General features: G+C 35.8%; 1 protein-coding gene across 2 annotated transcripts in view; it reads left to right on the top strand.

The window, feature by feature from the left end:
• Positions 1–8,461, top strand: part of DNAJC10 (DnaJ heat shock protein family (Hsp40) member C10) — a 44,588-nt gene extending 36,127 nt beyond the window's left edge. For both annotated transcript variants that reach the window (XM_045816977.1, XM_045816930.1), the window contains exons 18-23: positions 111–244; positions 1,175–1,228; positions 1,498–1,645; positions 2,836–2,955; positions 4,799–4,903; positions 6,006–8,461. In XM_045816977.1, coding sequence (XP_045672933.1) covers positions 111–244; positions 1,175–1,228; positions 1,498–1,645; positions 2,836–2,955; positions 4,799–4,903; positions 6,006–6,017 — 573 coding nt within the window. In that variant the 3' untranslated portion in view covers positions 6,018–8,461. The remainder of the gene's footprint in view (positions 1–110; positions 245–1,174; positions 1,229–1,497; positions 1,646–2,835; positions 2,956–4,798; positions 4,904–6,005) is intronic.
• Positions 8,462–14,800: the final 6,339 nt, after the last annotated feature.

The following is a 14,800-nucleotide window of genomic DNA, read 5'->3' as shown; positions in this document are numbered from 1 at the left end:
AACCATCTCATAGTGACAGTTTTTCTATTGCAAATATATATAAAGTCATTATGAAGGTAAGTTTATTCTTATCACTTTGACCTCTTTGTCTCTTTTTCCTTCTCTTATAGACATTAACTGGGCTGATCAATGTGGGCAGCATAGACTGCCAACAGTATCATTCTTTTTGTGCCGAAGAAAATGTTCAGAGATACCCTGAGATAAGATTTTATCCCTCAAAATCAAGTAAAGGTTATCAATACCAGTAAGTATTGTCTAAAATTTGAAGACATTTATTACAATCATTTATCCAGTTAAAATTTAAAAGTTATCCTGACTAAATAAATGCTAACCCAACAAATGTTTTGGGGAGCCCCTGATTAAGATAGTGTGCAAAGGAGAACTTCAGAAGATGGAGAGACAGTTAAGTAGTTCTGCTGTTCATGAAGCTGACAGTCTAGTAAGGAAGAAATAAGAGAAGGAACTAATATTTATTAGGTTCCTGATGAGTTTCAGGCACTATACTAGATCTTTTCTTACATTATTTCCACTAGTCCTCACACATACCCTGAGAAACAAAAATTATCACCCTTCCCATTAGAGAAATCAAAGAGCTTAGGTCACAGCAGCTGAGGTTTGGAGTTGGGGTGTAAACCCAGTTCTGTCTCAGTGCCCATTTTCCTACAACACCACATGGTTTTTCAGGTAGAACACTGAAAAAAGAGCAAGGCAGAATATATTGAATATTTAAAAAGTAAAAATGAACCATGGATTTCAAAGGAGTAAGGGATTACAACTTTGAGGGAAAAAATCATGAAATACTGCATTTGTGAGGTAGCTTTTGATGTGGCTTTTAAAAGTGGATAGGAATTTTACAGACAGTTTGAACCCGAGTAAAGGTTCAGAAACTAAAGCCTCGGACATTGTGAGCTTTGTCTTTACCTCTAGTCTATAGCTGTCCAGCAGGCAGCTAGACACAGGTCGGTCTGGAGCACCCAAATACATTAAGACTAGTGAAAAATATTATTTGGGAGGCCATGTAAGTAGTGCTTGTATCTAGTTATACCTGAGAAGAGAGATGCTAAAGTCATTGGGCTATACTTAATCTTCTAAGTTGCTACAATGAGATTGTTTTCTAAACATAGCTAATAATGAAAACTACTATGTACAACTTAATATTTCTTCTTTTTTGCAGTAGTTACAATGGTTGGAATAGGGATGCCTATTCCCTAAGAATCTGGGGCCTAGGGTGAGTAATTAAAATACATTATTGTATAAAATGGATGTAATGCTATTGACCTTCCTCTTATGTCTGTACTTAAATTTGCTGTGAGCTGTTTGAAATACTAGCATTTTAAAAAACCTAGTAAAGAATTAGAATTCACAAAAATAAGGTTGTGGTTTATTACACTGTTGTTCTTTGAAGTCATTTTTAACTTAGAAAGTTTTGCCAGTTTTATATTTTGGAAGTTTGCCTATGGTTTTATATAATGAAAAATAATTAATTCCTCACCACAGATTTTTGCCTCAAGCGTCCATAGATCTAACACCTCAGACCTTCAATGAAAAAGTCTTACAAGGGAAAAACCATTGGGTGGTTGACTTCTATGCTCCTTGGTGTGGACCTTGCCAAAACTTTGCTCCCGAGTTTGAGCTCTTGGCTAGGGTGAGTCTGGTCTGGCTACTAAAATAAGTTGTAGTTACATGTATGTTTTAATAATTAGCTAAAACATTTTAAATATTTATTTCTTAAATGTTCCCTCTGAATTTTAAAAACTATTTTACTTTTGTAACTCTAATCTTTGCAGTAGATTTTATTCTTTATTAAAAAAAATTAGCTAACACCTTCTCTGCTTTGGATGACATCACCTACCTAACCTTAATAGCCAAAAGCTTCACTTCGTCTGCGTGTTCCCTACTTCCTTTTCCTGCGGTTAGGAAGGAATCCTTTTTTATCATATTTGTATAAGCTAAAGAGCGTGACAGATCTCCCATCCAAGTACTAACCAGGCCCAACCCAGCTTAGCTTCTGAGATCAGGTGAGATCGGGCATATCCAGGGTGGTATGGCTGTAGATACATGGAGGGTTATCAGCAGGGAGGGGACGGGGGAAAATGGGGAAAAGGTGCAGGGAATAAGAAGCATACATGGTAGGTATAAAATAGGCAGGGGGGAGGTTAGGAATAGTGTAGGAAATGGAGAAGCCAAAGAACTTATATGTATGATCCATGGATGTGAATGGTGGAGAATGCTGGTTGGGGGGAGGGGTGCAGGGTGGAGAATAAAAGGGAGAAAAAAATGGGACAACTGTAATAGCATAATCAATACAATATACTTTAAAAAATATAAAACCACTCGAATTTAAAAAAACAGTAAAGTGATTATTCATAGATAAAAAAGTAAAAAGAGAAAGAGAGTGAGAGATCTGACAGGGAGGAGACTGGAGGGTATAGCTGAAGTAGTCAGCCTTCTACAAGACGAATACAGACAGAGCTGGAGATATTTGTGCCATGGCGGACAAGGTGTGGTTACCAGGAAGAAGGTGAGGTATTTAGGGTAAAGCTTCTTGGTTTACTTGGTAAGGCAAAGGAGAGTTTGTTTGCTTTTGGAGAGGTAGTGCTGGACAAATAGGAATGTAAAGAGCCAGTAAGAATTTGGAAGCAGTCTTATTCAGAAGCAATCTTTTTTGATTGAATGAAATAAGATTTTTATTGTTGCTTATTTTTGTTACTGTTTTTTAAGTAACAAATCCTTAGGTTTATAAAAATTGGAAATGTTTAGTTATCAACCTTGCTTTGTGGTTGCCAAAATACTTTATGCCAAAGAGAATAGTAAACCATATTTTTCTTTTTTCAGATGATTAAAGGAAAAGTGAAAGCTGGAAAAGTAGACTGTCAGGCTTATGCTCAAATATGCCAGAAAGCTGGTATCAGAGCCTACCCAACTGTCAAGTTTTATCCCTACGAAACAGCAAAGGTATGTACAGGTTTTCCCTCTGCGTTCCTTTCCTTTAGCAGGCCGAGCACTAAAGATTTTTTTTTTTAGTCTGAGTAATGCTTTTCTGTAGTTTCTTCTCCATTTGTCATTATTTTAGTGCACATTACTGAAATAAGGTCCTTTTATATACATACTGCATGATTTTAAAAGTTTTTTCAGTCCCACGGTTGATACCAATCTCCATTACCTTAAAATTTTTATGCTCACGAACAGGAAAATTACTCAGATGACATACCAAAATAATAATAGTAGTTTTCTATGGGTGATAGAATTCAAGGTGCTTACTTTCTATGCACTTTTGTACTTCCTACTTTTATAGAATTAACATATATTACCTTTAAAATGAATTATTTTTTACAAGAAAAGACAGTATACTATTATACTTTTGCATTAGCCTTAGCACCTGAACATTACTATTTATTAGTGGCTTAGACCACCAGGTAAATGTGAGGGTCCCTTGGTTCAGTCATAATTCCTGTTTTGGGCCAATGACATTTTTTCCCCCAACAAAAAACTAGACATCTACCAATGATCTTAAAATTCAGAGGATAACTTCTCTGATTATTAATACACAAGCATTTGTCTGTTCAGCCAGTGTGATTGCTGGCTGGAAGTACTCATGACCTTTGCTATTTTCCCAAGTAAAAGAATGACATTTTTGAAAGTAGAATATTTACTTTGTACTGTATTCATGTTTTCTGGTAAAACATGAAGTAAATTTCAAATATTTTAATATATACTTTTTGAGAAAGAATATCAGATTAAGATCTCATGTTGATAATTATAATACATTTTGAAATAGAGCTAAGTAAAGAAATGAATGACGAATTTCAGAAATCTAGAATTGCGAGGCATCTAGATTTTGCAGTAAAGGATTTTGAGTAGTCCAGGAGGCTCACTCTATGTTAAGACAGTCTAGGGTAGACATAACTTGGGGGGAAAGGAGATTATACCTGAGCCTGAATCTTTCTTCCTTTGACATGACTAGCTCTACTTTCCAGTTCTCAGAACAGCTGAGAAATTGGCAAGATAAATGGGCTTTTTCGTGTAAAATGATGTTGGGGAAATATCAGTCTCATGAGCGGTCACAGAAATAAATGATCAGGCCATAGAGGGAGCTCTTTGAAGATGATGTTATCATGTGTCTAGAGGAGTCCATCCAGAGGACAGATTAGGACCTAGAATATCCCAGTCCAAACTGAAAGACAGGCGTGGCATCCAGAAGTCCAGGCCAGATGAGAGGGCCAAAGCAAAATAACAACTGGAATAAACAGAAATACAAACCAAGGTGGGCAGGTTTGCAAAGAAACAAAATCCTGACATACAAATGTGGGGTTCCCTCCACGAGGAAGGAAACAGGTGACTGCAGATCCCAAACAAGCAAGAGTTGGGTACATTGACCTATTCCTATCCCAGCTTTTTAGCCACCTTCCTGCTGTGAGCAGCTGAGAACCAGGGATACACATCACTTTCCATTGCTACAGTTAGTCACGGTTTTGTTTGTGCCAGTGGTTGTGTTAGACTATGTGATGTGAGTTCTCTGGGCACATCTTCTCTTACACAGCTTAGATGTTGTGAGGCATTTTGAGTTAGCAATGCATTTTTTTCCAAGGAACTGATTCACATGTTCCCATAACAGTATCATAGTATTTATTTCAGGTAAATAAGGGTTAACTGTACTTCTGTAGCATTATTTCCTCGAAGAAATTTCAGTTTTGAACACCTGGAACTTGAAGGACTATTTAATCAGGTTTCTTAGATGGAAATGTCATGTTTTAATTAGATACTTAAAAAATTATAAGAAAAGTGTTTTTAATTTTAGAGAAATATCTGGGGAGAGCAAATAGATTCCAGAGATGCAAAAGAGATTGCTAACTTAATACATGAAAAATTGGAAAGTCTCCAAAAAGATGGAAAGAGAAATAAGGTAAGAACTGAGTCTAGAGCTGACCTTGGCAAACAGCTAAACTTACTCTTCCTGTGTTTTGTATGTATCAATAAACAGGTAAAATGAAGCTTCAAGAAAACAGTAAGTAGTTGGAAATTTCTTCTTTGGAAAATATGAGAATCAAGAGTATAACTACTAGACACAGAAATGCTTAGGAATTTGGACAAGTAAAGCCATTTAAGAAGAAATCATGTCTGTGGCCAGAAATTACTTAAATTTTGTTTAAATATAAGTCAAGCATGGGCTTAGTAGTAATAAATATACTGGAGCCTCTTGACACATTTGGATAACAAATAGTCTTCTGTTCTTGGTATAGTCAAGATCTATTGGAGCCTGTGTTCATCTGGGTCTCACCTTGAGCTTTAACCCATCAAGTAATACAACCTTTTTCCCACTGCTGTTTATTTTCGTCGTCTTTAAATCACTGTCATTCTAGGACAGACTCAGACCAAAGAGTCCATGAATGCTTTCTGAATAGAATTTGATATGATCACCTGGAGGTTTCTTGGATTCTTTCTTGTGAGGTGCAAGGACAAAAGAACAGCACAGCCCCGGAAGGGCCTGAAATCATCAGAGTCACAGGCCCCGATACAGAAAGCCTTCAGGTCGGCTTCCGGAATTATATTGTATCCAAATCTGAAAGTTGGGGAAAGGCCATGGATGTTTATTTTCTTGGTTTCAGTAAACAAAAAATGGTTTTTGTGATAGTTTGTTTAGCTGTATTTTTTCAACTCATTTTTTAAATTGTGGCTTTTATCTCAAGTTAAACATTTGGAATAGAGAACACTGTTACTCATAAATCAGAATATTTTAACTGAAATTTACTTAAAGAACACATTGAAAGCATAAAACTGTAATTGGTTGTGTCTGTCACAGGCGAGTAAAAACCATCTGATACCCTTGTGTCGAACATTGTCATAGGTAGGCAAGGTGCGTTTTGTGTGTGTGATCCGTTATATAAGAACAGAAAGTAATTGTTTTTGAGAAGGTAAAACTTTGGTTAGTTTATATTGTATTTTGCCTTGTTTTAATACTATAAACTCAAGATTCTTTTTCAATTACTTTTATATTATTATTGAAGGATGAGCTTTAATAATATTGAAGATGAAGAAAAAATGAAAAATTCTGACAAGTGGTGACATCAGAAGACATCGTCTTAGACTGTTACTACATTTGTGGTGGGAATAGAAGAACGTTACATTGGACGTGTAATTGTACCATCGAAATTCTATACAACATTGGTATGAATGAAGGGTCTGCAAGCCTTTTCTGCTAAGGGTCCGATCATAAATATTTTAGGCTTTGTGGACCATATGCAGTTCTTGGTCACATATGGTTGTTTTGTTTTGGTTTGGTTTGGTTTGGTTTGGTTTTTGTTTTGTTTTGTTTTACAACCCTTTGAAAAATGTACAAACCATTCTTAGCTGAGGGCCATCCACTAAAAGGCCACAAGCCACATGCAGTCCTCAGGCCACAGGTTGCTGACTACTGGAGATGGTGTTTGGGCCGGCTGGCTTGAACAGGAGCCTCTGCTAGTATGTGCCGAAGTGGTACAGTGTGAACTTCATCACTTAAAGCGTTGTGACTCATCTGAAAAGGGAGAACTTGGTTTTCCGTCACCTGTTCTTCTAGCAATTCTTTAAAATTGGTTCTCTAATCATATATTTCATTTAAAAAACATGATGTGGCAAAATAAATTGATATCCTATTTTCATGATATAGTGAAGAGATCTTCATTTTCTTCCCTTACTTAAAGGTTGAATAATTGATTTTAATTTTTCACAATTGAGAAAAAAATTTTTACAGTAAGTAAACAAATTCTATAGATTACCACAGCATTCAGAAATATCTGTGGAAAAAATATGTATAGCAATTAACAGAACACTGTAGAGTATCCCAAATATATCAAGTATTTAGAGTTCTATATTTTAAAGATTTGTCTTAATTTATTTTCTAAGTGTTTTTCATAAAAGTTTTCCCTGTGATAATAAGTAACTTTGAAGCATCTTTCTAATATTTATGGTTTTGCCTTCTGGACTCTTGATGTGTGTCTTTTGTTTACATTTGCCTTTATTCATAGTTGTGTTTTACTCTTGACTAATCTCTTCATTATTCAAATAGGAAAAAGAACTTTGCAGTTTTATTTCACTTTAAGTCACGATGATACTGCGGTCATTCCAGTTGTTAATCCACTGTTGGAGGCTGCCATGTTCAGATAAATATTGGCACAATAACAAGTTATTTTTCTAAGAAAATTAAGTACATAAATCTAAAGATGAGACCTTTTAGTTTCTGAGTCATTCAGACTCAGTCCAAATATTGTTTCCTTGCCTTTTAACAAAGCATTGTTAGATATAATTTAGGGTGTATGGGATGGTAAAAACCCCAGTATAACTCTAAAGGGGTCTGTAAATTTAAAAAAATACTCAGTTTTCCCAAAAACCTTTTAGGATTATGCTTTATTATATTGGAAGTTTTTATTTTTTTAGTACCACTTTAACCTCCTTCCCCGATGTTTCCTTATAAATATTTACAATTACAATTTATAGAAAAAGTAATAGATTTTTTATTTTCAAGTGTAACCCCGTACTTTACAGTCTCTCTCATATTGTTTTTAGTGTATTTCTTACCTCCTTATCTTAGATTTCATTTTACACATGTAGGCACATACAGAAGAATCGCCACTTTGAGCCTTAATTTAACCTTGTTGAATTATGATCAGTAATGGCAAGTGCCTTTTATTTATTAAATTTTCAAAGCCTAGAAAATTCTTTAAATTAGCTTGTTTCTATAAGAATCCAAAAATGGAATGCCTAAGGAAGTCCTCGTAAATACTGACTGAGTTACCGTACCAGCTACAGGAACACCAGTGTGCTGGACACTGAGGAGAGTACAGATGGACGTGAAGGCATCGGCCCCATCTCCCAAGTTTATGTCACTCTCAGTTCTGACCCTGAATCCATAAACAAGTAAATAAGTGACTGTATACTACTGCCTGTAATTCCAAATTTAATTGAAAACATCTTAAGCAGTACATATAGTAGTAAAATTATATATCCTATAATTTGGCCTCAGTACAAACCTGTGGAATCGGCTCTGAGGCCAGTGCTGCCTGGGAGTCATGTTAAGTACTACGTATCGTATTAGTAATACATATCAAGAGGCTATTTTCTTCAATCATATCAGCGTCGTTGGGTAATTAAAAAACAGCTGACAGAATTAAAGGTTTTAATGGCTGCACTAGTGCAGTGGAGCACCTCCAAGAGTGCCACGTCCCTCGGCAGCACCGTTGTGTATGAGGGTGGCCTCAGGTGACACGGCACGTCTCTAGCAGAGCAGAGTGCGTGTTGTTGGGCAGCTGGGTGTGAAAATCAGATGCATTCGATTGTGTGAAACCATTTGTAATTTCTGTTCTTGGCATTAATCATGCTTGCCTATCTCAGTTTCCCAGTTTTTATTGAACATCTTTCCTATCTTTTTTAATTAAAGTATATGATTAAGATGAAGTAAAAATAAAATGAAATAATTATTATATAATAACTTTGATATTGTAAGTTTTCTTTAAATTGTTTTTTTGTTTTCTGACAGTATGCAAAGCAGAAATTTTCTTTGAAGTACATTCATCCAAAAGGAGTTACTACATTGTTTCCCACCAGACACAGTTACAGAGCTACTTAGTATGGGAAAATTTTTAATGAGGAAGTAGTATTTTTTCAAACCATTTTAACAGAATTTTTGTACAGTAATTAGTCTAGTTTTAATCCTTATATGTATGAACAAAGTCAGATAAATGTCTTAAATTATACATATATTCAGCCCATCGTAAGAGTTAAGAAATAATACAAAGCTTCAATTAACCAAATGCATATTAAACTTTCTATAATACCTAAAGGAAAAAATTGATTCTGAAGAGGAAAAAGAAATAATATTTCTGGTAGTATATACTCATAGACCAAAACTTAAATATACCCTAATACTGCTTCTGAATAAACTTGTTTTCAAAGTGAGTAATGACAAAAATTTAGGTCAGCCACCAAGGTTAAGTATAAATGTGTTATTGATCATATGTAAAAAATGTTGGGGCTCACGGCATTTATTTTTATGTCAAAGGGTGTTTATGCACTCATCCTGTCCCCAACCCTCTTGTTCACTGTACTTAGTAAGTGGTAACCAACCAAAATTATGGCTGAGGCTGATGCCAAACGGGCTTGTATCACTGATGAATCCAGGACTGTATTATTTAGTGGCCTGCTGTTCTGAATGTTATGTAGTAATCATTCAGAAAGGTCTGTGCTAATGTCCTCCCCCCTTTAAAGAATGAATAGGTTCCAGTATAAGATGACAACACAGGAAGTCCCTGAACTCACCTCCTCTCATGAACACGTGAAATCTGTAGCCCCATACAGAACAGTTGTCTCTGAAGGAAATCCAGAAACTAGCTGTGGGACCTCTACAGATCAGGTGAGCAGTAAAATACCCACAATGAACTGGGTAGGAGAGACAGAGACACAATTCTTCATTAAACCCCACCTCTGGTTCAGTGGCACAAGTATGACAAAATTCAACTTCCAATTTGTCTAGGAGCAAAAGGTTTGGATCTTATTTCTGGTGTCCTGACTTTTAAGACTTTGACCTGACAGCAAGCCCCTCAGCTTTGAAAGGCAACAGGACCTGTGTCCATGAGACCGACAAGCTTTATAGCAAACAGAAAGAATTGTCAACAGGCTTACATGGGCTCACCCTGGCTTACCCGACCCCCATGTCCAGTGCAAAGGCAGCATACTGAAATGTACCCAGTGTTTCTTTGTGAGAGGCCTATTGGCAGTCTTAAAGGCTTCAGTTTGAGGATTTGGCTTCTAATTTAACACATCTAGAATCTGACTGCAGTACTTCCCAGGAACAGAGGATAGCGCACTCTGTTGTCCCTCTGCCTCACTTGAGGCTGCTGTACTTTCGAGAAAAGGTTTTGCAGACATCTAGCATCCTAGCTTCGGTGACTGCCACATGGGTTTGATCACCTGGTAACCAACTGGTATTACATTTGCTGGTCTCACAGGACTGCAGCAAATATTTGCATACTTTTAAAGCTGCTGCCTGAGGGTATGCCTTCCAGTCAGCTTGTCTCTAAGTGCTGATTGAGCTCCTCCCCTTTGGGACAATGACAGGTTTTGGCACTCCCTCACCTACTGGGAGCCAACTAAGAACAAAAAGTGCTTCTTTAGACCATCACAAAGGTTTGAGAGGTAGCCAAGAACTACGGTAGATTGAAAAAAAAAAAATGAAGTTTATCTCCTACACCACTCCTTTCAGACAGAGAAGTGGCTGTTGTATGTAATCCATAGAAACCAACACAGTAAAGGAAAAAAAAAAGAAACAGGTATATGTTCCAAATAAAAATTGATAAAAATTTAAAGCTAAAACTCAGAAAAAGGCCTTAATGGAAATATGGTCATGGAGATGCTCATCAAGATCAGGTCTCATAGTGCATGAGCAAAGTAAAATTTGCCACAGCAATAGAAATGATAAGAATGTACCAAACACAGAGGTAAAGAATACAGTAACAACTGAAAAATCTGAGAGAGGACCCAGTAATGTACTAGGTGAAGCAGGAAAAAAAGGATCAGCGAACTCACAGGAATTCATCCAATCAGAATAACCAAAAGGAAAAAAGTGAAGAGAGTGTATGGGACATTATCAAGCAGACCATAGTTGCATTAAATAGGTTGCACACAGAAAGAGGCATAATCTTATTTGAAGAAATAATGGCTATAAACTTCCCTAGCCTGGAAAAAGAAGCAGATATCTAGAGCAGAGAAGCCCATGGAGTGCCAAAGATGAATCTAAAGAGAAACAAGAAGATATAATTAAATTGTCAAAAGTCCATGACAAGGAGAGAATCTTAAATGCAGCAAGAGAAGGACAACCTTTATGTACAAGGAACATGAGACTTCTTTAAGCTGAAACTAAAGGGCATTAATTAGTAACAAGAAAACAAAGTGTAAATATTACAGGTAAAGGTTAATACCAGGAATGAAAAAAGGGTTCTCCAGAAGGTAACCTCACAGGGTGATCTGACCATAAATTTTTAAGCAGATCATAGTGAATAGTCATACCTGGGGCATATAAATTTTTTAATATAAAGTTTATCCCTGCCTTACACTATCCCTGTCCATTGTTCATGTGCACCTAGGTTAATACACCTTTGATATAAATGTCACCACCCTCAGAGAGCACATGATCTCTTTAACTGTCCTGTAATCCAGTACCAGCCTTACTTTCTTCCACCATCATGTAATCCTCCTGTGTTCCCTCCTCAATTTTAAGTGCATAGAAAAAATGCAAAATTGTCATTCTCTGGAGCATTTGAGATTGCTTCCTGTCAATGTCATCACTTTGGCTCAGAGTCTCACAAAAATTCTTTACAGGTTTGGCCTTGGCCAGTGTGGCCCAGTTGGTTGTAGCATGGTTCATACACAGAAAGGCTGCAGGTTCAAACCCCAGTCAGGGCACATGCAGGGAGGCAACCAATGTTTCTCTCTCACATATCTCTACCTCTCCCTCCCTCTGTTTCTAAAAGCAATGAAAAAATGTCCTTGGATGAGGGGTTTTTTTTATTGTTTACAGGTTTGGATGTTTTTTACATCAGCAATGTATGGTTAGATTCAGAATACTCTAATTTACACTGGTGGGTAAATCATTTGTAAGTCTAGTATGAAAGTTAAGACAAAAGTAGTAAAAATACAATAATTTTTAATAGATACACAAGACAAAATTGTGTAAATTGTGTTAAATACATAAAAGGGGGGGGCGTAAAGGATAGAGTTGTTTTAAGACAACTGAAGTTAAATTACCAGCATAAAATAGACTTATATCTGAAATACGTTGTATGGAAGCCTTGTGGTAACCACAAGGCAAACATCTGTAGTATACTCACAAAGGTAGAGAAAGGAATCAGGCCATATCACCACAGCTAATTACCAACACACAAAGGAAAGCAAGGAGAGGAAGAAAAGGGAGCTACAAAACAACCAGATAACAATTAAGAGTTCATATTAGTAAGAGCGTAAGTGTCAATAATTAATCTAAATGTAAATGAATTGAGTTCTTCAATTAAAAAGAATAGCAATGATAATAATAAAGGCCAAACTATATGCTGCCCACAAAAACTCACTTCAGTTCCAAGCGTGCACATAGGCTCAAACTAAAGGGAGAGAAAAAGGTATTCCACACAAGTGGAAACCAAAAGAAAGCTGGGGTAGCTATGCTTACATCAGACAAAATAGACTTTAAGGCAAAAGCAATAATAAGTGAGTGACAAAGGAGATTATTACATAATGATAAAGTCATTCAACAAGAGGACATAACATTTATAAAATATTTAGGGACCAAACATAGGAGCACCTAAATATATAAAGCAAATTCTAACAAACTTAGCAGTACAACAGGGTCCCCATTTCCATCAATGGACAGGTTATCAAGAAGTTCAGTAAGAAAACATTAGATTTAAATTACATGTTAAACCAGATGGCTTAACAACGCAAAATATTGCATCCAAAAGCAGCAGAATACACATTCTTCTCAAGTGCATGGGGGGTGGGAGGAGTTGGGGGTGTCCAAAATAGATTATATGTTAGGCAACAAAACAAGTTAATAAATTTCAGTTTTGAAATATCAAGCATCTTTTCTGACCATAATGATAAGAGAGTAGAAATCAATTACAAAAAGAAGACCAGAAAAGTCACATATGTGGAGATTAAACAGCATGCTACTGAATGATCAAGAGGTCAAAAAAGAAATCAAAAGATTTTAAGAAAGAAAGAAAAACTGAAATATACCAAAACTTACAGGTTGCAGTAAAAAGCCTATATTGAGAAAAAATCTCAAACAACTGAACTATATACCTCAAGAAACAAGGTAAAGGACAAATGAAGCCCAAAGTTAGTAAAAGAAAGGAAATAACAATATCAGAGGAAATAGATACTTAAAGGAAAAAAGAAAAGATAAATGAAACTACAAGCTGGTTTAAAAAAAATAAAATCAACAAATTGTTACCCAGATTCACCAAGAAATAGAGATAGGACTCAAATAAAATCAGAAATGATCAAAGAGACTATTGTCAGTAACTACATGCCAACAAATTATATCACCAAGAAGAAACGGAAACAAGTGCCTAGAAACATACAACCTACCAAATTGAACAATGAAGAGAGAAAAAGTCTGAACAGACACATTACTAGTAAGGAGACTGAACTAGTCATCAAAACCTAACAATAAACAAAAGTCTAAAACCAGATAAACTGATAAGTTCTACCAAAGTATTACAGAAGAATTAATATCAATCCTCAAACTCTTCCGAAAAATACAAGAGGCAGAAACACTTCCAAATTCATTTTAGGAGGCCAGCATTACTCTGATACTAAAACCAGAGAAGGTTAGGAAGGGAGGGGAGGGAAGGTAAGGAAGGGGAAGAAAAGGGAAAAAATTACAAGTGAAGATCAGGCTGAATACAGAAGCAAAAATCTTCAATAAAATATTATCAAACTATTAATACTCAAAAGATCATGCACCATGATTAAGTGGAATTTGTTTCAGGGATGCAAGAATAGTTCAACATCTACAGAATCAACAGGATACATCACATTAACAAAATGCAGAATAGAAATCATGTGAGCATCCCAATAGATGCAGAAAATGCATTAGACAAAAATCAATATCCATTCACTATAACCCTCCACAAAGTTGGTATAGAAGGAACATACTTCTGCATAATAAAGGCCATATATGACAAGCCCATGGCTAGCATCATCCTCAGTGGTGACAGGCAAAGCTTTTCTTCTAAGATTAGAACAAAGACAAGAATGCCCACTCATCACTTTTATTCAGCATTGCACTGGAAACTCTAACCATGATTAGGCAAGAAAAGCAAATAAATAGCATCCAAAACAGAAAAGCAAAACTTTTCTATTTGCAGATGACATGACATATATAGAAAACCCTGAAGACTGCACTGAAAAACTGTTAAAACTAACAAAGTCAGTAAAGTTGCATGATACAGTATACAAAAATCTGTTGATTCTATATGGTAATATCAAAGTATCAGAGAAATTAAGAAAACAAAATCATTACAGTTACATCAAAAATACCTAGGAATAGTTTTTACCAAGGAGGTGAAAAACCTGCACACTGAAAACTAAGACATTGATGAAAGAAGTTGTAAAGACACAAATAAGTGGAGAGATACTCCATGCTGTGATTAGAAGAAATATACTGTTAAAATGTTTATATAAACAAAGACACTTATAGATTTAATGCACTCCCCATCACAATTCCCATGGCTTTATTAACCCAACTAGAACAATCCTAAAATTTGTACAGAACCACAAAATTCAAAGTAGCCAAAACAACTGTGAGAAAGAACAGAACTGGACACATCACATTCCCTTATTTCAAACTTTATTATAAAGCTATAGTAATCAACACAGAATAGTACAGGCATAAAAGCACACACAGAACAAAGGAACAGGATAGGAATGCCAGAACTAAGTCCACACAGATATGGTCAATTAATATTTGACAAAGGAGTCAAGAATATAAAATGGAGACAGGAGAGTCTCTTCAATAAAAGGTGTTGGGAAAACTGGACAGCTACATGCTATAGAATGAAACTCAACCACTACCTTATAACAAAAGTGAACTCAAAATGGATTAAAGAATTAAATGTGAGACGTGAAACCATAAAACTCTTAGAAGAAAACATAGGCAATAAACTTTGACATTTAGCAATATTTTATACATGTCTCCTAGGGCAAAGGCAACAAAAGCAAAAATAAATTGGATCATTTCAAACTAAAAAGCTTTTGCACTGAGAAGGAAACC

The sequence above is a fragment of the Phyllostomus hastatus genome, unplaced genomic scaffold (genome assembly GCF_019186645.2).
Source record: "Phyllostomus hastatus isolate PE091 unplaced genomic scaffold, TTU_PhHast_1.1 phas_contig_1, whole genome shotgun sequence".
Lineage (NCBI taxonomy): Eukaryota > Metazoa > Chordata > Mammalia > Chiroptera > Phyllostomidae > Phyllostomus > Phyllostomus hastatus.
The sequence above is the reverse complement of the archived record's forward strand: the minus strand, read 5'-3'. Positions and strand labels throughout refer to the sequence as shown.